The 23,529-nt window shown below is 50.3% G+C and overlaps 1 protein-coding gene across 1 annotated transcript in view; it reads left to right on the forward strand.

Annotated features, from left to right (window-relative positions):
• MEGF8 (multiple EGF like domains 8) overlaps positions 1-19,281 on the forward strand; it is a 56,666-nt gene extending 37,385 nt beyond the window's left edge. Inside the window, exons 25-41 of the mRNA XM_029284598.1 lie at positions 45-163; positions 256-460; positions 2,427-2,598; positions 3,211-3,374; positions 4,772-4,916; positions 6,335-6,569; positions 7,839-7,971; positions 8,823-9,033; positions 10,464-10,678; positions 11,070-11,277; positions 12,124-12,286; positions 13,674-13,866; positions 14,961-15,131; positions 15,467-15,597; positions 17,051-17,183; positions 18,079-18,903; positions 18,976-19,281. Of these exons, the coding sequence (XP_029140431.1) occupies positions 45-163; positions 256-460; positions 2,427-2,598; positions 3,211-3,374; positions 4,772-4,916; positions 6,335-6,569; positions 7,839-7,971; positions 8,823-9,033; positions 10,464-10,678; positions 11,070-11,277; positions 12,124-12,286; positions 13,674-13,866; positions 14,961-15,131; positions 15,467-15,597; positions 17,051-17,183; positions 18,079-18,903; positions 18,976-19,281 (3,729 nt within the window). The remainder of the gene's footprint in view (positions 1-44; positions 164-255; positions 461-2,426; positions 2,599-3,210; positions 3,375-4,771; positions 4,917-6,334; positions 6,570-7,838; positions 7,972-8,822; positions 9,034-10,463; positions 10,679-11,069; positions 11,278-12,123; positions 12,287-13,673; positions 13,867-14,960; positions 15,132-15,466; positions 15,598-17,050; positions 17,184-18,078; positions 18,904-18,975) is intronic.
• Positions 19,282-23,529: the final 4,248 nt, after the last annotated feature.

Here is a 23,529-nt window from a genome sequence, read left to right on the forward strand (position 1 = left end):
GAGAGGCGGCAGCCTCATCCTCTCTCCCTATTTTTGGTTTCAAGGACACAGCCAGCCGCTTTCTTCACCGTTTAGGCCACACCATGGTGGAGGGTCCTGACTCCACCCTGTGGATGTTTGGAGGCATGTCGCTGCGTGAAGGAATGCTGGGTAACGTGTACAGGTAAGAGACTCTTCCGTCCTCAGAGGGCCTCCCCAAACACCTGTCACGCCTTTGTTGGCACGACAGCCAAAGGTGCTGCTGTGACTCCACAGGTACTCCATCGCTGAACGTCGCTGGACTCAGATGCTGGCAGGAACAGAGGACCGAGGGCCGGGGCCCAACCCCCGGTACTTCCATGCGGCTGCCTACATATCCTCAGGCAAAGCCATGTACGTCCTCGGTGGACTGACCGCGGACGGAGTGGCCAGCGATTTCTGGTTGCTGAACCTCACCACTTTGCAGTGGAGGCTTCTGCCGGTAAGATGTCCCATTCTCGGTGGGATCCTGTGAACGCCACCCCTCCTTAGACAGTCCCTGCGTGTGTTTAGCTGCTTCTGTTGCCACGAGTATCTCATGGAAAGCTCTGCCTCAAAACATGATGGAAATAATCCTCTTTTGGATAAAGAATATCCAGAACTGACCATCTTCTCCAGGTTCTGCTCCTTCCTGGTCTTCAAACACGAATAGATAGAGAGATAACCTTTATTGTCATTTTTTTTACCGTGGGCACAATGGCACACATTAAAAATGAAATTTAGTTGCTGGCTCTCAAAGTGTACACATATATAACACACATTTAAAACATACTATATACGTATGTATAGAGCTACACCCTTACATATAAGTAACATATAAATATTAATCACTGTCCATCTTGAATACATAACGGAAGGAGGAAACTTTAGAGTTCACAAAGTTAATACTGTATGGCACAAAACCGTGACCGAATCTGGAGGTTCTGCTTCGGATACCACGGAGCCCACTCCTCCCAGAAGGTAACAAGGAAAACAGGTCGTGAAGAGGATATGTAGCCTCCCAGACAATCTTGCAGACCCTGCTCAAGCAAGGCTTCATGCATGTGCTCCCCCACAGCTCACACAGAATCATCCCCTTTCCCACCGGTCCGCGAAGACGCAAAGGTTGGGGACTGCTGCCTTAGAGCCTTATTTGGTCTTTCCTGGGTGAAAACTGCCAATCTGGGGGAAATTCCTGTATTATAGGCAGAAAACAATAAAGTTGCTTGCTTGTGGAGGTCTGGTTGTTCCCGCCAGAGAAAAAGAGAGATTGAGCCCTCTTCATTTCTCCTTAACTCTTGAGCAACTAATAATCTAGAAAAGCAGAAGGGGAGAAGAGAGAGTGTTTGGTTCGCTGCGTGACATCATCTTCCTGAGCAGTGGGGAAGGGGTGTCCCTATCCAGTCGAAAATCTGGACCCTGCCTTAATCTTCTCCATTGATAAACAGCGACATGATTCTCCACCATAAGGGAAAAAGTTCAGAGAAGAGCACCTAAGATGATTAAAGGCCTGGAGACTAAAACAAACAAAGAACAGCTGCAGGATTTGGGTTTGGCTAGTCTAGAGAAAAGAAGGAGTAGGGGTGACATGATAGCAGTATTCCAGTATTTGAGGGGCTGCCACAAAGAGGAGGGGGTCAACTTATTTCCAAAAGGACCAAAAGGCAAGACAAGAAACAATGGATGGAAACTCATCAAGGAGAGAAGCAACCTGGAATTAAGGAGAAACTTCCTAACAGGGAGGACAATTAACCAGTGGAACGGCTTGCCTTCAGACCAGTGGTTCTCAACCTTTTTAATGTCGCGACCCCAACCGGTCGTAAGTCGAGGACTAAACCGGTCGTAAGTCGAGGACTAAACCGGTCGTAAGTCGAGGACTAAACCGGTCGTAAGTCGAGGACTTTCCCTGCCCGGGAGCGCCGCGCATGCGTAGCTCCGCCCCCTGCACCGGCCGAGGCGTAGCTGGCAAGCGGCAGAGACGGAGCAGGCCGACCACCAGCTGGCCCAGCCCAAGGGAGGTAAGGCACCCGCCGGAAAAGGGGGAAAAAAATGGCGGACAAAAAAAATGGCGGACAGCCTTGCTTGGCGACCCCCGTGAAATGGTCGATCGACCCCAAATGGGGCCCCGACCCACAGGTTGAGAACCACTGCTTCAGACGTTGGGGGTGCTTCATCCTTGGAGATTTTTAAGAAGAGCCTGGACAGACACTTGTCTGAAGTGGTACAGGGTCTCCTGCTTGAGCAGGCGGTTGGACTTGATGATCTCCAGGGTCCCTTCCAGCTCTTTTACGATTGATAATTGATAATGCCTGATTCCTATATCATGCATCTAAACACGACTCCAGCTGGTGGAGAGCAGATCTGTTTTCTGTCCGGTGTTTCTCTTTAGGCTTAGGAGACATTCTCTCTTTGCTTCCTTCCCACACTAGGATCCTCTGATCCCAGCTGTAGCTGGTCACACCCTCACGGCGCGGCGCGGCTCGTCCTTGATCCTCATCGGTGGCTACTCTCCCGAGAACGGCTTCAATAAGAAATTGCTGGAATACAACGTGGCGTCGGAGAGCTGGCAAGCTGGGAACCAGGCTGGAACACCTCCGACAGGTAGATGATCAGGACAACGTCAGCAGGGAATCCAGGGGAGAGACTAGCCGTTACTGAAATAAAATTTTGGAAAGGAATTCCAGGATCCATTACCAAGAGACGGTGGGAGGTATAAGCCAGCTCCCTTTTTGCAAAAAAAAAAAAAAAAGGAAGCCCTCCAAATTCCCCAGGCTGCATGGTGGAGATTCATGAGTGCACCCGAAATGTCTTTAATCTCTCATGTTTCAGGCAGATTCACCAGCCAGTGCAAGAAGGGTGGACAACTCCATAGCTCAAGTCAAAGTTTCTCAACCTTAGCAACTTGAAGATACGTGGACTTCAAGTCCCAGAATTCCCCAACCAGCCAAGTTGCCAGGGTTAAGAAACTCTGGCCAAAGTAGGTTCCCCCAAGCCAGGGGTAGGCAACCTTGGCTCTTTTATGACTGGTGGACTTCAACTCCCAGAATTCCTGACCCAGCATGGCTCAGCTTGGAAACCTCTCCCTTTCCCCTCAGCATGGCTGGCTCAGGAATTCTGGGAGTTGAAGTCCACGAGTCATAAAAGAGCCAAGGTTGCCTACCCCTGCCCCAAGCCATACAGGGGAACACCTGGTACTCCAGATTTCCTTTGCAGGTCTGTACGGCCACTCGGCCGTGTACCACGAGACCACGGACGCGATCTACGTCTTTGGTGGCCACCGCTTCCACGTGGAGATGGTTTCAGCTTCTCCTGAACTCTACAGCCTTTACTATCCCAACTTGACCTGGAGTTTACTGGCCCCATCTCAAGGCCCAAAGGTGAGAGCCCCTGGCAGCAGAACTAACATGGAGGCCTAGATGGTCTTCGGAGGGAGGGAGGACACAAGAGTTTTGGACCCTTAGTTTTCTCCAGCGACCATATAAGATACAGGCAGTCCTCAGCTTACAAGAGTTCATTTAGTGACCGTTCAAAGTTACCACAGCACAGAAAAAAGGAACTTAGGACCGTTTCTCAGACTTTTAACACCGTCGCAGTCTCCCCGTCACGTGGTCCAAATTCAGGCGCTTGGCAACCGACTCACAGTTACGACGGTTGCAGTGTCCTGGGAGGGGGGTGTCATGTGATCCCCTTTTGCGTCCGTCTGGTGAGCAGAGTCGACAGGGGAAGTCAGAATTATTTAACAACCGTGTGACTAGCTTAACTAACTGCAGGGATCCTCTTCACCGCTGTGGCGAGAAAGGTCGCAAAAACGGGGCAAAACTCACTTAACAAATGTCAGCAACAGAAATGTTTGGGCTCAGTTGCGGTCGTAAGTCCAGGACCACCTGTGGTGGGACTGTTGCGGAGGGCCGCCACGGCTCTGCCCCCTCCACTTCTGCTGTCCCAACACCATCATACTGACCCACCCCCCCACGCCCAGCTGACCCCGTGGGCCAGACGGGGACAGTCCACAGGCTGGATGTGGCCCTCAGGCCGTAAAACGCCCAGGTCCTTTTTTTTTAGATGGATCACTGTTTAGTTGGATCTCACAGGGATGAAGGCAGTGACCTTTAAATGTGGTTTTTACAGTGCTAACCTGTAATCCGATAGCAATAAATCATTTGGAAAATCCCTAAATATAATCCTGGGATGGAGATTGGGAAGAATGAAGCATCCGCAAGCGTGAGCTTTGGATGCAAATCAGATGCAAACCTCAGAATCAGAATAGAAGCTGGAAGGGACCTTGGAGGTCATCTAGTCCAGCCCCTTGCTCAAGCAGGAGATCCTATACATTCCAGACAAGGGGCTGTCCAGTCTCTTTTTAAAAACGTCCAGTGTTGGAGCACCCACAACCTCTGAAGGTCAAACCATTCCACTGGTTAATTGTTCTCACTGTCAGGAAGTTTCTCCTTAATTCCAGGTCGCTTCTCTCCTTGATGAGTTTCCATCCGTTGCTTCTTGTCCTGCCTTCAGGGGCTTTGGAGAATAGCTTGACCCCTTCTTCTTTGTGGCAGCCTCTGAGATACTGGAAGGCTGCTATCATGTCTCCCCTTAGTCCTTCTTTTCTCTAGACTGGTCATACCCAAACCCTACCGCCGTTCTTCCTATGTTTTAGTCTCCAGGCCTTTAATCATGCACTTTTTTTTCCAAAGCCTCAACCTCTTTTTGGTAATGCGGTGAACAAAAATGGATGCTGTATTCATCTCTCCGTCCCCATCTCTCCATCTCTCTCCAGCCCCTGGCTCATTTCTTCCATGTGGCGGCTGTGCTGAAGGACACCATGGTGGTTATAGGCGGGCGAACCGAACGGGAGAACTTCACCAGCCACGTTTTCTTCTACCAATTGAATTGCAATACGTGGATCCTTCCCAACAGCACAGGTAGAGGACATCCAGGTGGTCCTTGACTTACAAACGTTTCTTTATAGTCAACGGGATAGGTACGTTCACCTTCCTTCGTCCCTTTAGTGACCGTTCAAAGTTACAGAGGCGCTGAGAAAAGGGACTTAAGGACCAGTCTTACCCTTCACAACCGTTGGAGCATCCCCATGGGTTATGTGATCAAAATATATGGACACCCGTCCTAAGGAACTCTGGGCAGCTTATGTTGTTATTGTGATTCGTCTCCCAGCCAGTCAGATATTTAGACCGGATTTGGCATTTTTGTCTAGCTAGCAAATCCTTCCCCAGGACCTGGGATAGGCAGATGCTGAGGCCTGATAGTGTTAAATGTATTGTCATAGGAAATTTATATTATTATATTATATTAATTATATTAATTATATTATATTACTAGCTGTACCTGGCCACGCGTTGCTGTGGCTCAGTCTGGTTAAGCTGTTTTTCAAAAAAAGCATGTTTTTACCTGTCACAGATGTGACATCTATACAATGGTAGGTATCTAAAAACCCGCGCGTATTCGAATGCAACGTTGTGTCAAAATTTCAAAGCAATCGGTGAAGAAATTTCAGAGATTTAAGATTTTGAACAAACGAACATTTACATTTTTATTTATATAAATATTATAATATTATAATATTATAATATTATATTATATTATATTATATTATATTATATTATATTATATTATATTATATATTTATATTATATTATATTATATTATATTATTATATTATATTATATTATATTATTATATTATATTATATTATATTATATTATATTATATTATATTATATTAATTATATTATATTATATTATATTATATTATATTATATTATATTATATTATATTATATTATATTATATTATATTAATTATATTATATTATATTATTATATTATATTACATTATTATATTATTATTATAATATTATATATCTGCATTGCATTACATTTTTGATAACCGGTTTGGTGTAGTGGTTAAAGGCCCAGACTAGAAACCGGGAGACTGCTTGGGCCAATCAAAGAAGTGGCAGTGTTTGTGAAGCAACATTAGGGACTAGGTGCTTGAGTCTGAAGAGGGAAGGGAAGGAAATATTCCTGGGCGTGTAGGTATATGCACATAATTGGGAAGGGAAGGGAAGTAGGTCTGCCCTGGACTTTTTGTATACACTAGCTAACTTATTTGGGGGTAATATTTCCAACTGCCTGGCTGTAGAAAGAATATTCCTTAACTTGCTTTGTAATCGGCACTTTGAGGGGCATTTTGGGTTTCTCTAAAAGAATACCTTCATTTCTCTTTTCTGATTGGGGGCTGGTGCTCTTTCTCTCCCCCCCCACCCCCTTCCCCCTCCCCTGGTCAGTTTTTCTCATTGAAGTTTTTTGTCTTTCCTCTCTGCAGCCGGCGCCGTGGTGGGGGAGCCCATGACCGAGTCCATCGCCCACGCCGTGGTTTCCCTGGGAGGCCGCCTCTACCTCTCGGGGGGCTTCAGCGGGGTGGCCCTGGGGCGCATGCTGGCCCTCTCGGTGCCCCTTGACCCCTGCCTCATCTTCTCCAGCCCGAAAGCCTGCAATGGCTCAAATGCCAGCTGCGTCTGGTGCCATGCCAGCTGCGTCTCTGCCGAAGCGGCTGAAAGGTACAAGAGAATACAGGTCGTCCTCAGCTTACAGAGAGTTCGTTTTAGTGACCGTTCAAAGTTACAACAGCACCGGAAAAAGTGACGTAGGACGGTTTTTCACACTTAACGCCCATTACGGCCTCTCCAAGGTCACCTGATTAAAATTCAGACACTTGACGGTTGACTCGTATTTATGACAGTCGCAGCGTCCCGGGGTCATGTGATCCCCTTTTGCGACCTTCTGACAAGCAAAGTGAATGGTGGGGGGGGGGAGCCAGACTCACTTCACAACTGTGTTACTAACTTAACAACGGCAGTGATTCACTGTGGCCAGAAAGGTCGTAAAATGGAGCCAAACTCAAATTATCTCACTTAGCAACATTTTTGGGCTCAGTTGTGGTCGTAAGCTGAGGACTACCTATAGTTAGGGTACCTAATTCTCAGGAGACTGGAGGGCAGGATGATCCTCAAGTGGTGGAGGGCTTCTTTCTGTGGTTTTCCATGTGTTGTGTTTGGTGTAGATCAGAGGTAGGGAACCTTGGCTCTTTTATGACTCGGGGACTGCAACTCCCAGAATTCCTGAGCCAGCATGGCTCAGCATGGAAACCTCTCCCTTTCCCCTCAGGATGGCTGGCTGAGGAATTCTGGGAGTTGAAGTCCACGAGTCATAAAAGAGCCAAGGTTGCCTACCCCTGCTCTAGAGGACTTCCATTGCAACTCTCCTTCGGAATAGCCAGTCCTCAAAGGAATTTGGGAATAATCTATGGGCACCTGTGATAAGGAAAGGAGAGGTGTAAAAGAAAGGGAACAGCCAGTGTGGTGTAATGCTTAAAGCATCAGGTTAGAAACTGGGAGACGGTGAGTTCTAGTTCCACCTTAGGCCTGAAAGCCAGCTGGGTGACTTTGGGCCAGTCATCAGGAGATGGTGACTTCTAGTCCTATCTTAGGCCTGAAAGCCGGTTGGGTGGCTTTGAGCCAATCACCAGGAGACTGGGAGTTCTAGTCCTGCTTTACCCATGAAAGGTGGCTAGATGACTTGGAGGGGTCAGTCCTCAGGAGACCATGAGTTCTAGTGCCAGCCTTGGGCTTCAAAACCGACTGGGTGACTTTTGGCCAGTCATCAGGACACGATGAATTCCAGCCCTGCCTAGAAGCCAGCTAGGTGACTTTGGGCCAGTCCCTTTCCCATAGCCCTAGGAAAGCATCAATGGCAAATCACTTCTGGGTTTAAAATGGATGGGGAGTTTGGCTCGCGACTGAAGCTCACAGCTGATCTTCTTCCTGCAGACAAGGCTGCTCCTTTGGGGGGATCTCCTGCTTCCCCACCCCAAGATCTGCAGAGGAGTGTCGCCGGCTAAGGACTTGCAGCGAGTGCCTCGCCCAACATCCTCGATCCATGGCCCACAGCCTGGGTATTCCTGTAAGTAGCCACTCACCCCTGTTGGGAATACAGTTCTGCAACCAATTTTGGTCACCAGACTACAAAAAAGATGTTGAGGCCTTGGAAAAAGCTCAGAGAAGAGTAGCTAAAATAATCAAAGCCTGGAGACCAAAACATAAGAACGGCTGCAGGATTTGGGTATGGCTAATCTTAAAGAAAAGAAGAAACGGGGGACATGATAGCAGTATTCCAGTATCTGAGGCGCTGCCAAAAAGAAGAAGGGGTCAACTTATTTCTCAAAGCACCAGAAGGTGAGACAATTGATAGAAAGTAATCAAGGAAAGAAGCAACCTGGAATTAATTCTATTCTATTCTATTCTATTCTATTCTATTCTATTCTATTCTATTCTATTCTCTGTTCTGTTCTGTTCTGTTCCGTTCGTTCGGTTCCATTCTTTCATTACTCTACTCTACTCTACTCTACTCTACTCTACTCTACTCTACACTACTTCTATTCTATTCTATTCTATTCTATTCTATTCTATTCTATATTATTTTTCCAAACCAGGGAAGCATTTGGTCATTTTGGCAAAACCCACAGAGCCTCTTAGATCAGTATTGCTCAACCTTGACAAGCTTTAAGCTGTGCAGACGTTATTTCCCACAATTCCCCAGCCAGGCACGAATTCTGGGAGTTGAAGTCCATCCATCTTAAATTTGCTGAGGTCGACAAACGCCTGCTTTCGAGACAGGCGTGGTTTATTGGAATAAAGTATGGAGGGAGGACAGGTTCCCAACCGTGAAAGAGGGATCCAAATCGAAGGCTTGGGGATTCGAACACTTGGGTGTCTTAGCGCTGCCAGGTTTGGTGACTGCTTTCTGCTCCCCAGCCCTCGCCACAGTGTAAATGGTGCACCAACTGCCCCGAGGGTGCGTGCATCGGCAGCAGCGGCAGCTGCACTTCGGAGAACGACTGCCGCATCAACCAGCGCGAGATCTTCGTGGCCAGCAACTGCTCCGAGATCTCGTGCGAGGCGTCTGACTGCGCCAAGTGCACAGCTTCCGGGAAGTGCATGTGGACGAGGCAGTTCAAGCGCACCGGTGAGGGACCGGCCCGTGATTGGCGGAGGTTGGATGAGAAGAGGGGACTAGGGAAGAGAGAAGGGGGGAGGAAAGGGCTTCGGGGTGAGGATCAAGTGGCGGAGAGTTCTGACGACGAAGAGACGAGAATAGAAAGACAACTGTTGGGGTGATGATGATGATGATGAGATGATGTTGACAATATCCGTTCAGTCATGGCTGACTCTCGGCTAATCTGTGGACCAGGTCTCTCCACCTCTTTGCATCTCGCATTACAGATTCATTTAGTGACCGTTTGAAGTTACAAAGGCACCGAAAAAAGGGACCTGCAACCACTGCCGCATCCCCACAGTCGTGGGATCAAAATTTAGATGCTTGGCAACTGACTCGTATTTATGATGGTCGCTGTGTCCTGGGGGTCATACGATCCCCTTTGGCGACCTTTCTGACGAGCAACGTCAATGAGGAAGCCAGGTTCACTCACAAATCATGTTACTAACTTAACAGCTGTAGTGATTCATTTAACAGCTGTGCAAGAAAGGTCGTAAAATGGGGCAAAGCCCACTTAACAAACGTCTCAGCAACAGAAATTTTGGGCTGAATTGTAGTCGTACGTTGAGGATCACCTGTACTTCTTTGAGTTTTTCTATGCTCTGGCTGGTGTCCGCTTTGATTGTTGGGGAAGATGGGGCTAATGGCTGTAAAATTAACCATGAAGAGTTGGCTGAGGGTACCATAGCTTGGGAGACCAAGAGAGACTTGGGCCCAGAACCTTTGGTCCCTGGAGAGCATCTAGACGTCAGCCCTGTTGATGTCCACCTCCCCAAGTTCTCCTGAACGTCTGTTCATTTCAGTAGAGTTTATGGAGAAGACACATCCATTTTTCCCAAGTTGAATCTTCCTCTTCTTCCATTCTCAGTGTCTTCCTCCTGAATATGGTGGCCCACCATGCTTGTCTCCTGGTAGAGTGGTTGAAGGCAGGCAACTAAGGGGAATGATCCAGTTCAAGATTGAATGGCTAAGATGCTGGCTAACCTCTGTCGTTGCTCAACTTGCCCTAGAAATGGGAGAGGAAGCTTGGGAGAAATGGGATTTTTTAAAAGAAGCCGTCTACGGACCATGAGAACCAAGGTCACAAAAGCAGGTGTCTGACGAAGAAGTGGACCTTTCTCATAACAAGCCAAAGAGATACAATTGGCCAGCGTGAACACTTGACGGGTGGGGGTTATAGAGAGCTATTGTTAACTAGCCAGATTTTCGTGCAGGAAACTTAGAGCTGATTTTGCTTCTTCAATACCGAGATGTGTATTCAATAAAGCTTATCTTTTATGGTACCTCAAAGCCATAGAGTTTCTTCAATGTTGAATTTGCTAGTCAGACGGTTGACAGATCCTGGCCTTGAAAGCTCTTTGTATTCACCCTTCTTCCTCCCCCTCCCCCCCAATGTTTAGGGGAGACCCGCCGCATCCTCAGCGTGCAGCCCACCTACGACTGGACTTGCTTCAGCCACTCGCTCCTCAACGTCTCCCCGATGCCCGTGGAGTCCTCGCCTCCCCTGGCCTGCCCCACACCCTGCCACAACCACAGCACTTGCGGGGACTGCCTCAGCTCCAAGGGGGCTGATGGGGGCTGGCAGCAGTGTGTCTGGAGTGTCAGCCTGCAGCAGGTAAAATGATTTGGGCAGTCGGCGTACGCCAGCTCTGCCAGGGAGACTCTAATACAGGGGTCTCCAAATTTGGCCACTTGGAGACTTGGGGACTTCAATTCCCAGAATTCCCAGGCCAGCGTGTCCAATTCTGAGAGTTGAAGTCCTCAACGTGGCTGGCTGGAGAATTCTGGGAGTTGAAGTTCACAAGTCTTAAAGTGGCCAAGTTTGGAGACCCCCTACTCTAATGTATTTTCTCTCTCTCTCTCTCTCTCTCTCTCTCTCTCTCTCTCTCTCTCTCTCTCTCTCTCTCTCTCTCTCTCTCTCTCTCTCCCTCTCCCTCTCCCTCTCCCTCTCCCTCTCCCTCTCTCTCCTTCTGTCCCTCTCTCTCCGTTCTCTCCTTTCTCTGCAGTGTATGAGTCCAACTTACCTACCTATGCGCTGCGCGGCTGGGATGTGTGGCCGGGTCCTGAGCGGGTCAGAAAGCTGCACTCCATCCTGTTCCCATTTCCAGCAATGTGCTCTTTGCATCCAGCAGCCTCGGTGTGGCTGGTGCAGCTTCCAGGGAGAGAATGGCAAAGGGCGCTGTCTGGAGGGAGGGCGGAGTGGCCCTCGCCACGGTGGGTCCCTGGGGTTTGGCTGGCATATTCTGAGGGGAGCATTGAATGGGTGCTGAGCAGTGGGAAGCAGAGGGCGAGAAAGAGTGGTTATGGCTAGAAACTGGGAGTTTGTGAGTTTTAATCTCGCCTTAGGCAGGAAAGCAGGCTGGATGACTTTGGGCCAATCACCAGTGCCATCTTGGGCACAAAAGCCAGCTGAGTGGGCTTTGGGCCAATCACCAGGAGATGGTGAGTTATAGTCTCGGCTTAGCAGGAAAGCTGGCTGGATAACTTTGGGCCAATCACCAGGTGATGGTGAGTTCTAGTACCGCTCTAGGCACAAAAGCTGGCTGGGTGACTTTGAGCCAGTTACTAGGAGATGGTGAGTTCTACTCCTGTCTTAGGCAGGACAGTTGGCTGCATGACCTTGGGCCAGTCACCAGGAGACAGTGAGTTCTAGTCCTAATCTAGGCATGAAAGCTGGCTGGGTGACTTTGGATCAGTCACTTTCTCTCAGCCCAACCCAATTCACAGGATGGTTGCGAAGAGGAAGGAGCATCAGGTTTGTTAGCCACGGGAGAGAAAGAGATAAAAAATACCTATATTTATATATCTATCTGTGGAGAAGCAGCTTCCAGTATCGTGTTTCTGGCCATATGCAGGGCAGATATGCAGGGCCTTCCATGGTGGGCCTTTGCCGGGCTAGGTGGGGGCTACCCACATGCTGGCTGGAGAATTCTGGGAGTTGAAGTCCACCCAGCTCTAAGATGGAGCAACTCTGTGCCAAAGTGAGGATCTCCTTCCCAAATACATCCCTGCAGCTCAGATTTCTCCCTCTCTCTCTCTCTTTTCCTCTCTGCTCTGCAGGACTGGTGGAGTTGTGTGGCCTGAAAGCAGACTGGGCCTTCATGTCGTGCCCGCCAGAAAACGAATGCCTGAATGGGCATCACGACTGCAACGAGACCCAAAATTGCAGCGACCTGCCTCACAGCTACAAATGCACCTGCAAAAACGGCTACACCTTGGACAAGTCAGTATGAACAATGTCCCAGCTGTATTTCTAGCTCGGGTCTGGCTCTTGTTTTGAGGCCTCTCTTCACCAGGGAAAAGGAATCCCAATTCCGCAGCCTGGGAAATTAAACTGGCTGAAGGTCCTTTTCCCTACCTGCATTCAACCTTTGGGTGGATTTCCCCACCTGTGGCCGCTTTTGAAACCTTAGCCTTCACTAGATTGTGTAAAGTAGCAGGAAGGGGCGTGCGGCAAAGCTAAGGGGCCTAAGCAAACCTGGTTAGTCTCCTATGGGCATGGGGTGCTCAGACAGTCTTTGGTGGTGGGAATGTCATTGCATGGACATGCAAACAGTCTCAGGCTGTTAACACCCAGCCTTCTAAAGCAGAGGTCCCCAACCTTTTGAGCACCAGGGACCGGTTCCTTGGAGAGAGGTTTTTCCGCAGACCAGTAGGGTGCGTGGTTTTGTGTGCTGCCTGCATCCTGTGGATGGGGCTTGGCTTGTTTGCGTGGACCGGTTTCTGACATGCCACGGACCAGGGTTTGGAGACCCCTGTTCTAAAGGACACGGCTGCCTCCAGATTTGCTAATGCTCAGCTCCGCTCTGCACTACCTCCTGCTTCGTCTCTCTGCGCTGGAATAGTCCCCTCTGAATAATAATAATAATAATAATAATAATAATAATAATAATAATAATAATAATAATAATAATAATAATAATAATAATAANGTCCAGTCTCTTCTTAAAAACTTCCAGTGTTGGAGCATTCACCGCTTCTGGAGGCAGGTTGTTCCACTGGTTAATTGTTCTCACTGTCAGGAAGTTTCTCCTTAGTTCTAGGTTGCTTCTCTCCTTGGTTAGTTTCCATCTGTTGCTTCTTGTCCTGCCTTCAGGCGCTTTGGAGAATAGCTTGACTCCCTCTTCTTTGGGGCAGCCCCTGAGATATTGGAAGGCTGCTATCATGTCCCCCCTCGTCCTTCTCTTCGTTAAACTAGACATTCCCAATTCCAGCAACCGTTCCTTATACTTAAGTTTTTCTCTGTCCGAATTATTCCTCAGTGATTTTCCTTTACTAAGCTCCAATTCCAGCTCTTTGCTTAATTTGCTTTAATTTAATGTCCTAAGCCAGTGTTTCTCAACCTTGACAATTTTAAGACATGTGGTCTTCAACTCCCAGAATTCCACAGCCAGCATTGCTGGCTGTGGAATTCTGGGAGCTGAAGTCCACATGCCTTAAAATTGTCAAGGTTGAGAAACACTGTCCTAAGCAATCAATTGCAAGCATGGATGGGGATAGATAGGGGAAGGAGCAATCGGTGTTGTTAGGTCTGCTATTTCTGACAAAGTTACACCGGCGTGCTGAAGACCCTTTTGTGATTCTGCCTGTCCTCCCCTCCCCCTTTGCAGCATTACAGGACTGTGCAAGCCGGTGTGCGAGCAAGGCTGCGTGAACGGGACCTGCGTGGAGCCCAACGCCTGCCAGTGCCATTTTGGCTACGTGGGTCAGAACTGCTCGGTGGAGTGCCAGTGCAACAAACACAGCAACTGCCGGGGCGTGGGGGCCCAAGACCAGTGCCTGCAGTGTTTCAACAACACCATGGTGAGAAGGGTGGAGAACAGCAGGGGTGGGGGCAAAGTGGAAGAGACCGAAAGCGATTAATTTGAGCTGGATTTTCAGCTTGCCGGTTTTGTGTTCTCAGCCCTTTTCTTCCCTCCGAGGCTGGGATGGAAGGTAGTAAAGGAGGTGGATTGCCCGGGGGCCGGGGGGGCACTCCGAAGGAGCAAGAAGCAACTCAGTCTGGATATGATGTGTGAGAGAAAGAGAGTGTAGACAGCCCCTCTCTAATAGAGTATAGGCAGTCCTCGACTTAACGACCACAATTGAGACGAACGTTTATGGGCCAAATGTACGGTCCAAAAAACTGTCTTCAAAAGAGTTGACCGATCCAGGAAGGGACCCAGCTGGTGCATCAAATGGAGCTGAGCAAAAGCTTTCTTGGTCTCAGGCCCCAAACCGAGAATTGCACACGGTAATTCTTCCAGTCTGACGTCTTTATTGTTGCTTACCGATAGACGGAATCTTGCCAGATTCAACTATCTATACCAGTGATGGCGAAACTTTTAGAGACCGAGTGCCCAAACTGCAACCCAAAACCCACTTATGTATCGCTGGGTGCCGGGTGGGCGTGACCCATTGGGTGGGTGTCGCCCATTGGGTGGGCATGGCTGCGGTGGTAATGGCAAACTGGGCGGGAATTAAAAAGTTCAATCAATCAATTCCAACTTTGCTAAATCTTTTTTTTTCCTACGAGAAGTTGACATTGACTGATTGATTGAACCTTTTTTTTTTTTGCACATGGCGGCGGAGGCCTAAAGCGAAAAGGTTTTATAAAACCCAGCTGAAGGCCCAGGACTGGGGCGACGGCGCGTGTGCCCACAGAGAGGGCTCTGCGTGCCGCCTGTGGCACCCGTGCCATAGGTTCGCCACCACGGATCTATACACTCTGGGAACTATTAGGGAGGGTCTGTCCTCACCCTCTCTCTCCCACAATATCTGGGCTGAGTTGCCTCTTCTTCCTCTGCAGTGCCCCCCCACTCTCCCTTCTGGGAGTCCATCTGCTTACTACTCTGTTCCACCACAGAGACCCATAAATTCACCCTTAACTCTGCCCCCTTCTGCTCCCCCCCCTTTAGGGGCCACACTGTGAAAAATGTCAGCCGCTCTTTGTCGGGTCGGCCCTCAACGGCGGCTCCTGCCGGCCTTGCCACGTTTTCTGCCGAGGGAACAGCAACATGTGCATCACGCGGGAAGAATACAAGCGAGCACAGCAGGATCCGGTCCGCTTCCCCTTGGAGCCTGCCTTGGTGAGTGGAACGAAGGCCCCCCCCCGATTAGGGATCGTAGACCGCAGTCCTCGTTTAGCGACCCTCATCGAGGCCGGCAACTCGGTTGTTATAAAGCAGTCGCTAAGTGGAACCGAACCACTCTGCTCTCTGCGTTGCTTTGCATTAAGAGGTACGGACTTCAGCCGTGCCAAAGGGTGGAATGGCAGAGGCAGAGAGAGTAGGAAGACCCTCTGTAGCTTCAGCGTGGCTGAGATGAGACCACCGGATTTGATCACGGATCTGTGGCTCGTACCTCCTCAGGAATACGGAGAAGAGGGAGAGAATGTGTGAGGGTTGTCCTTCTTTTTTCATAGATTCCCACATGGGTGGCGGAAGGCCCTGCCGAGGACGCAGCGATGTGTGTGAACTGTCAGAACAACAGCTTTGGAGACAAGTGTGAGAGCTGCCTCCACGGCTACTTCCTGCTGGAGGGCAAATGTACCAAGTAAGACCTCTGGGATATATATATATATGTGTGTGTGTGTGTGTGTGTGTGTGTAAATGCACCCTCTGTCAACGCTGCTAACATCAGATGTTTGTGCTTTGACAACGTATGGAGATGCAGCCCTTTTCTTTCTTAAGCTTTACTCTTAGAATTAGAGTTAGAGTTAGATGATGCGGAGGGGAGGAAGGTGCATGAGAGTTTAGCTAGACATAACAATACTAGACCTAGTGTGTGAACCAAGGTTATTGAAATAAGAGATGATAAGAATTGGCGGGCTGGAGAACTGGAGGGAAAGCCTGCGTTTCAAACTAATTGGAGAATGCGATTTATGGCTGTTAATCAGAGGAGGGCATTGCGCTTGGTACTATGGGTTCAGGGGAGGGGAATTCAGATTTTGGCTTTGCCTATGTACTTGCCGATGCTATGCTACTCGAATAAAGATTCTTTAAGGTAAACAATACCTCAAAGTTCTTTGAAGAGTTTCATCTGTCAGAAACATGACACCCTCCTCCTATTCTCCCTCCAACATGGATGTGTGTGTAAGTGTATGTACATACATACGTACATATGCAACACATTCTCCTCCTATTTCCCCCACAACAACCCTGTGAGGTGTGTGGGGCTGAGAGAGAGGGACTGGCCCAAAGTCACCCAGCCAGTCTTCACGGCTAAGGCGGAACTAGAACTCACTGTCTCCTGGTGATTGGCCCAAAGTCACCGACTGGGCTTGCATGGCTAAGGTGGGACTAGAACTCACCGTCTCCTGCTTTCTAGCCTGGTGTCTTAACCACTAGACCAGGGGTCTGCAACCTTGACAACTTTAAGACTTGCGGACTTCAGCTCCCAGAATTCCTCAGCCAGCTATGCTGGTCCACCAGTCTTAGGTTGCAGACCCCTGCACTAGACCAAACTGGTTCTTTGGGGATGGTGTTTGTCCAGATGAGGCCAAGTGGACAGTTCTTGAACTGACCCCCATCTGCAGATTTCTCCCCGTTCAGCACTAGTCCCCATCAAGGCACAGGGAGCCCTCTCACCTTGCAATTGTTCACCTAACGATGGTTCCAAGTTACGACAGTCTCAGAAAAAGCGACTGACGATCTGTCTGGAGAATTCATGACCGTTGCACCGTTCCCAGGGTCATGTGATTGTAATTCGGGCACCAGGCTTACATTTAGGACGGCGGCCGCATCTTGTGGTCCCGCGACCCCCATTGGCAACCTTGCCAGCCGGCTTCCGACAAGCCAAGTCAACCTGGGAAGCCTTTAATGATCACAGGAGTCACTTAATGGCCACGGTGTGACTAGTTGTAAAATCAGGCCTGATCGGGTGAAGACTTGTGTAGTAAGCAAAATTCCCATTCCAGTCCTGGTTATAAGTTGAGGACTACTTGTCGTTCCGATGGAATGATAATAAGAGCTCTGGGACAATCATTCACCTCCCCCTCCTCTCCCAGGTGCCAATGTAACGGCCACGCTGACTATTGCCACGAACTGGACGGGACGGGTTGCCCATGCCAAAACAACACGGAGACCGGAGGCTGTCAGAACAATGCCCAAGCTGACAAGAAGGATTGCTACAAACAACAGGTGAAGGGGAGGGCAGGGTGGGTGGGTCTGGGTTCAGGCTGATAGGGAAGGGACCCCAAAGAAAAGCAGTTGTGCTAAAATCAGGAGAAAGAGAACCTCGTTCAGTGGGTGGATAATCGGCCACACGAAATCAGAGATGGTTTTTCTGGATGCCCTCCTGCCTCCCCCCCCCCCGCTGGGATAAATGGAAGCTGAACAACAACACATTCATTTCCCAACACACATTTATTGACTTAGCATGTGTATTTTATTGGTGGAGCTAGTCATGGGCAATCCTGAAGGCCCACAATCGCAATAACTTGGAGCACGTTACATTTCTTCAAAGATTAGGGAATGGTAGCTGGAAGGGAAAGACACACTGACATTTTTATGATGTCTAGACCCATTTTTGTGGCTAGTCATGGGCAATCCTGAAGGCCCACAATCACAATAACCTGGAGCACGTTACATTTCTTCAAAGATTAGGGAATGGTAGCTGGAAAGGAAAGACACACTGACATTTTTATGGTGTCTAGACCCATTTTTGTGGCTGGAGTAACAGAGCCACGGTATTCTGCAGTTGTTGCAAGCACAGAAAACACACATCACGGGACTGCATCAGCTTGCTAGACGCCTTTGCACCGATCAAAGAAACAAAATAAATATAAGGTCCACTAATGAGTATTACTGGGGTGTGGGAAATGACGCATGCCGTTTCACCAGGATCTCTTTAAAACATGTAAAACATGGCTGGCTGGGGAATTCTGGGAGCTGAAGTCCACAGGTTTTAAAGTTGCCAAGGTTGGGGACCCCTGTCTTAAAATATGGCTCCCAACTGGGAGTGGGAAGAAGCAGTTTAAGATAAGTTGGAATCGCTTCGTATAAATCTGCCTGCTGGTCTTTTTTCTCTCCACAGTGTGCCAAATGCCGGGAGTTATTCCACGGGAATCCGGTGGGTGGCCACCAATGCTATCGGCTGATCATTGTCGATCAGGAGAGCTGCTTTGATCCGATGTCCCAACTCAACTGCTTTCACGAGCCGAACATCAAGAACTTGCAGTTTGGACGCTCCGTTTTTTTTGGAGTCCAGCCCAAATTTACCAACGTGGACATCCGGATCACCATCGATGTGACCTTCGGCGGAGTGGACGTCTACATCTCTACCTCCTACGAAACGTTTGTGGTGGACGTAGATCGGGCCACTGGCATCCATTTGGTGAGGATTGTCCCCTCGGGGGAAGACCCGGGGGCGCGCAGCGGCTTAAGCAACGGGAGCCAGTCCTCCCCCCTGGTACGAGAGGCGCAGGCCTATGGCTTGATCACCTACATCACCGTGAGGGAGCAGCAGGCGGTGCTGATCGTGCGAGGGGTCCGAGATCGCGTGGTCATCACTTACCCGCACGAGATCCACGCCCTGAAATCCAGCCGCTTCTATGTCATCCTGCTGGGCATCGGCGGGAGCGGCCCCAACGTCACCGAGTCTCAGGGCCTCCTCTTCTTCCGCCAAGACCAGGCCCACATTGACCTCTTTGTCTTCTTCTCCGTCTTCTTCTCTTGCTTCTTCCTCTTCCTCTCCGTCTGCGTCTTGCTTTGGAAAGTCAAGCAGTTCCTGGACCTGAGACACGAGCAACGGCGCCACCTGCAGGAGATGACCAAGATGGCCAGCCGGCCTTTTGCCAAAGTGACCATCTACTTTGAGCCGGATAATTTGGGGGCACCTGCCGAGCTGGTTTTCCTCCCCGCTCGCCCCCACAAACTCCCATCCCTGGCAGCAGCCCAGCCCCTGACTAGTCGCTTGAAACCCTACCACGAGGTCCCCTATCCCGTGGCCCATTTCCGCCGCTCGGAGCCCTTCCTGTCTCATCTCATGGGCTACTCCTACTCCAGCTTCCGGGTGGGACCGATCACCTTGGAGCCAACGGACGATGGCATGGCTGGTGTGGCTACTGTCCTCTTCCAGCTGCCGGGTGGGCTGCAGGCCCCCAACCGCGCTTGCCTTGGCTCTGCTCTCGTCACCTTGCGCCACAATCTCCAGGACTACTGCAGCAGCAGCCACGGTGTGAGCAGCTCCCGCAAGGGCCTACTCAGCCACGAGAACATCACAAGCATGTCCCTATGAGTTAGCGGAGAACTTCGCCCTGCTGGGGCTGAGAGGGGCTTCAGCGATCTCCATCTGCCTTGGGAAGGGGCGGAGAAGGGCAGAGCCTTCAGTAGAACAAGGGTGCAAACTCGCTCCATCTTCGGTACAGACATTCCTGCCAGCTGGAGTGGAAAAGCCACAGATGGTCTCTGGGGCTTTTGTGCCTGTTCCGTTGCCCTCCTGCTCGGGAAGGTCCTGGGGCCAACTCAGTATAGGCCAGAGGCCCCCAACCTTTTGGGCACCAGGGATCGGTTCTGTGGAGAGAGGTTTTTCCACGGACCAGAGGGTGTGTGGTTTTGTGTGCTCCCTGCATCCCGCGGATGGAGCTTTGTTTGTGCGGACCGGTTGATGGCATGCCGCGGACCGGTACTGGTCCACGGACCGGGGGTTGGGGACCCCTGGTATAGGCCACAGGGATCTCCAACCTTGGCAACTTTATGACTTGTGGACTTCGACTCCCAGAATTCCTCAGCCAGCCATGCTGGCTGAGGAATTCTGGGAGCCGAAGTCCACAAGTCGTAAAGTTGCCAAGGTTGGCGACTCCGCTATAGGGGAAGCATGCATGTGGCCCTCAGCCTAGCTCTTAATGTCTGCGTTCACCCGACACGCTTAACCAAGGCCTAGTGTCCGCGTTGGTGCAACATGCTAAGCTTGGTTAGTATTCACTGGTACGCTCTTCTGTGTCTTCATACGTGTCATCCCCACCCGTTCGTTGAGCTAACGCTTCCGTACATGATGGAAACCCAGGGGACGAATCAATTCCGCCGTTTCAATTGAGCAGACTGTGCGAAGGCAGCCTCCGATCGCGTCCCGGGCCAGGTTTCTCAAAAAGTGGGTGTAAGGATGGAGGACGGAGGGCGTTTGGGCTTGATCGTTCACAGTCTTCTAGATCTCACTCGCTTGCTTCTTACTAGTCGTCTGACTCACTGGATACAACAAGCCCTAAAACACGTTTTAAGACAGTTGGCTGCCGTTCTTGGATCAGATGTCTCAGTTGGAGAAGGAGAAAACTTGGTTTAGAAAGAAGCATGTTAATCTGGGGTGGAGGAGCAAGAGCTGTCTCTTGAACAAGTCAGGGAAATGCATGCTGGGCAAATTCTTCTTCCCGGCTTGTGGTTTTGTTAACATTAATGAGCTTTTGTGTTGATAGTCATCTCCCTTGCAAATTGGAGGAAGAAACAGAAGACGTCCGTCCCTTTGATGCCTGGAAGACAATCAGCGCTTGGGTTTTTGCGTAGCCTCTTGATCTTGAGCGGCTGGTTTGTTGGCTGGTTTGTTGCAACACCGGACGAGCTGTTGTGCGGTCATTAAAGTTGTTAATCCCATGCTGGATGGGAGCCAACAAATGGAAAGCCGGGCCGAAAGAAGCGTGTGAATTCCAGGCAGCTAAACTGGTCAGAATTAAGGAACCTGCTGCTTTTCGTATCAAGTTACCCTCCACACCTGTGCAGGGCTCCAGGTGTGGTGCCGAAAACTTGGTGATGTGAAGGAGGCGGGAAGATTGGATCTCTGTTGTGTGTTTCACTTCTGACCAAAGCATGGGGCTGATGCCTCCCGCCCTATTCCCCGTGTCTCTTGTTTTAAGCTCGTTTTCAGCTTTCTGGTGTTGTCATTCCTTTCCCGACATGTAAGTTTCTCTTCCTTGGGTTAATTGTGAAGAGGGCTTCAGGGATTCCAAGGCGGCTTAACAGGAATTCTTTATCTCACGCGCCATCTGGCAGGTGGCACAGGGGCAGCAACAGCAGGCAGCCATCCAATCGCAGCACACATCCCCCTGGGAAAGAAGGAAAAGACAACGAGCGTAAATCCGCGTTTCTCAACCTTGGGAGCGTCCAGATGTGCGGACTTCGATTCCCAGAAATGAAGTTTGAAGCGGAGCTGGCTGGGGAATTCTGGGAGTTGAAGTCCACCCATCGGAAAGTTCCCGAGGTTGAACAACACTGCTACAAATCACCCAGTGCAATGTCTTCTATTTAACCTACGCTCCATAGTGCCTGCGCCTTTCCAGTTCCAACCACCACCGATTAAAAATAAATGAAAACAACAACAACAACAGCAGCAACCAATCTCGGCTTCCTGGCTTCGTTTTGCATTTTAAAAGATCCACGGAGCCGGCTCCAGGACGGAAGGAGAGAACATAGCCATCCCTCCCTCCCTCCCTTCCTCCCCACCCCAGGACTTAAAGATCATCAGGAAAACTGCCACCGCTGCAAAGTTGAAATAATTAAATCTCCTCTCCCGACTCTTGCTGGAGTGATCCCTCCCTCCCATCTGCTTCTCAACCTCGCCTCAAAAAATCTCTCCCTGGATAAAATTGCAGCCCACGGAAGCCGACGGTACCTTGATGCGGAGCTGTTCTCGCAGACCTGTCCGGAGGGCTACCATGGCTCCTGGGAGGCACGGCAGACAGCAGCATTCGCCAAGGCTCGACGCCACTTGGCAGGCCAGGACGCAGGGAGCGAAAGTCCCGCAGATGCCTGGGGGAGCAGAAGGGAAGCCTTTGAATTTGGAGGAGCCACACTCGTCCCTCGGCGCTATTTTAGCGTCCGCCTTCAGGCGAGCGACGTAAAGGGGCAAGACGCTCCTGTGAGGACACAGATCTCATCTCCCGGATAATTAAATGAGCCGCGAAACAAGGGCATGGCTGGGGAAAGCGATAAGTAGTTCTCCACTTAACAACCATTTGTTTCGCGACCACTCAGAGTTTCCGGCGGCGCTGAAAAAAGCGACTTAGGATCGTTTTCACACAACCGTGGCAGCATCCTCACAGCCCCGTGATCAACATTTGGGCACCTGGCAACTGGCGTCTTATTTATGGCGGGTTGCACAATCCTGGGATCACGTGATCAACTTTTGTAATCTTCCCAGCCGGCTTCCAACAAACAAAGTCAGCGGGGAAGCCAGATTCAAACTTAACGACCAGATGATTCACTTAACAATTGCAGGGATTCGCTTGGCAAAAAGGGGGTCAAATGAGGCGTGACTCGCTTAACAACGGCCTCGTTTAGCAACGGAAGCCAGATTCGCTTAACGACCAAACGCTTCACTTAACGACCAAACGCTTCGCTTAACTGCAGCAATTTGCTTAAGGGTGGCAAGAAAGGTGAAACGAGGCCTGACTCGCTGAACGACAGCCTCGTTCAGCCACTGAAACTTTAGGCTCCATTGGGCCGTAAGTTGAGGACTTGCTGTAGTAGCATGTCCGCAGTGGGGATGGCTGGCCTAGGGGGCTATTTGGCAGAATCTCCAACGGTAAGATTGATCTTACTCTCCCAGTGGGGCCAGGCCCAAAAGTGGGTGCCAGACCAAATGGAAGGGGGGGGGGGCTTTGGTCTAATGCAGGGGTGTCAAACTCGCCACGTCGCGTGTCGCGACGTAGCGTGACTTTTTCCCCATTGCCAACGCCGGGGTTGGCGTAGTTTCGGCAAGACGCATCCGGACCGCGGACTGGCAGTTTGACACGCCTGGTCTAACGGAAGAAAGTTTTTTTTGGGGGGGGTGTTTGGGGACCTCTCCCTCCCTGTTCCAATCCTCAGGAATTACTCACAAATCTGTTTGTCTGCACAGCAGTCCGTCAGGTCGCTTTTCCAGTCCCGGTATGGGGCCGGACAGCATGTGGTGTTGGTCGAAGGCCCGGTGCAGCACGGATGGGTGGAGCTTGGCTGGGAGGAGACCACGGGTAAAGAGTGGAAGGCCATCGCACCGATGCTCTAAGTGATGCTCAAGAGAATTGGAAGGTGGTGTCTAAACGTCCGGCTCCTAAACCGTTTGTAGCTGCTAGTTGTCGTTGGGTGTCTTCCCCAGTCAGGTCTTCCAGACGGCGGTGCTTATCCCAACAACCTGGCGATGCCTGCGAGCAATCAAATCGAGGTGGAGGGCTGCGAGCGCCTGGTGTTTAGGTGGACGGAGCTTCAAGGAACCTCTGGCTGTTCCTGCTCATCTTGCAGCTGGGATTAAAAAGCGGCTGGAAAAAGTAGTCACGGAGTGGGCGTGTAAACCACCAACTTGGGAACACCCTCTGCTCAATTTAGTCCAGGAACATCAATGGCTTGATTTTTTGGGGGAAAAGGGGCGGGGTGCATCTCCGAAGCCCTGCCTTCCCTCCTCCAAAGCGTGCGGAGGTGGGCTGCAATTACTTAATGACGGCGATGAGGTCCATTGCTGGTATTCCTTGATTGGTGACCCGCAAACTGGCCACCGGAACTTCCTCCGCTTAAGCACGGAGTG

Source organism: Protobothrops mucrosquamatus, unplaced genomic scaffold, assembly GCF_001527695.2.
Source record: "Protobothrops mucrosquamatus isolate PMUCROS unplaced genomic scaffold, P.Mucros_1.0 scaffold756, whole genome shotgun sequence".
Lineage (NCBI taxonomy): Eukaryota > Metazoa > Chordata > Lepidosauria > Squamata > Viperidae > Protobothrops > Protobothrops mucrosquamatus.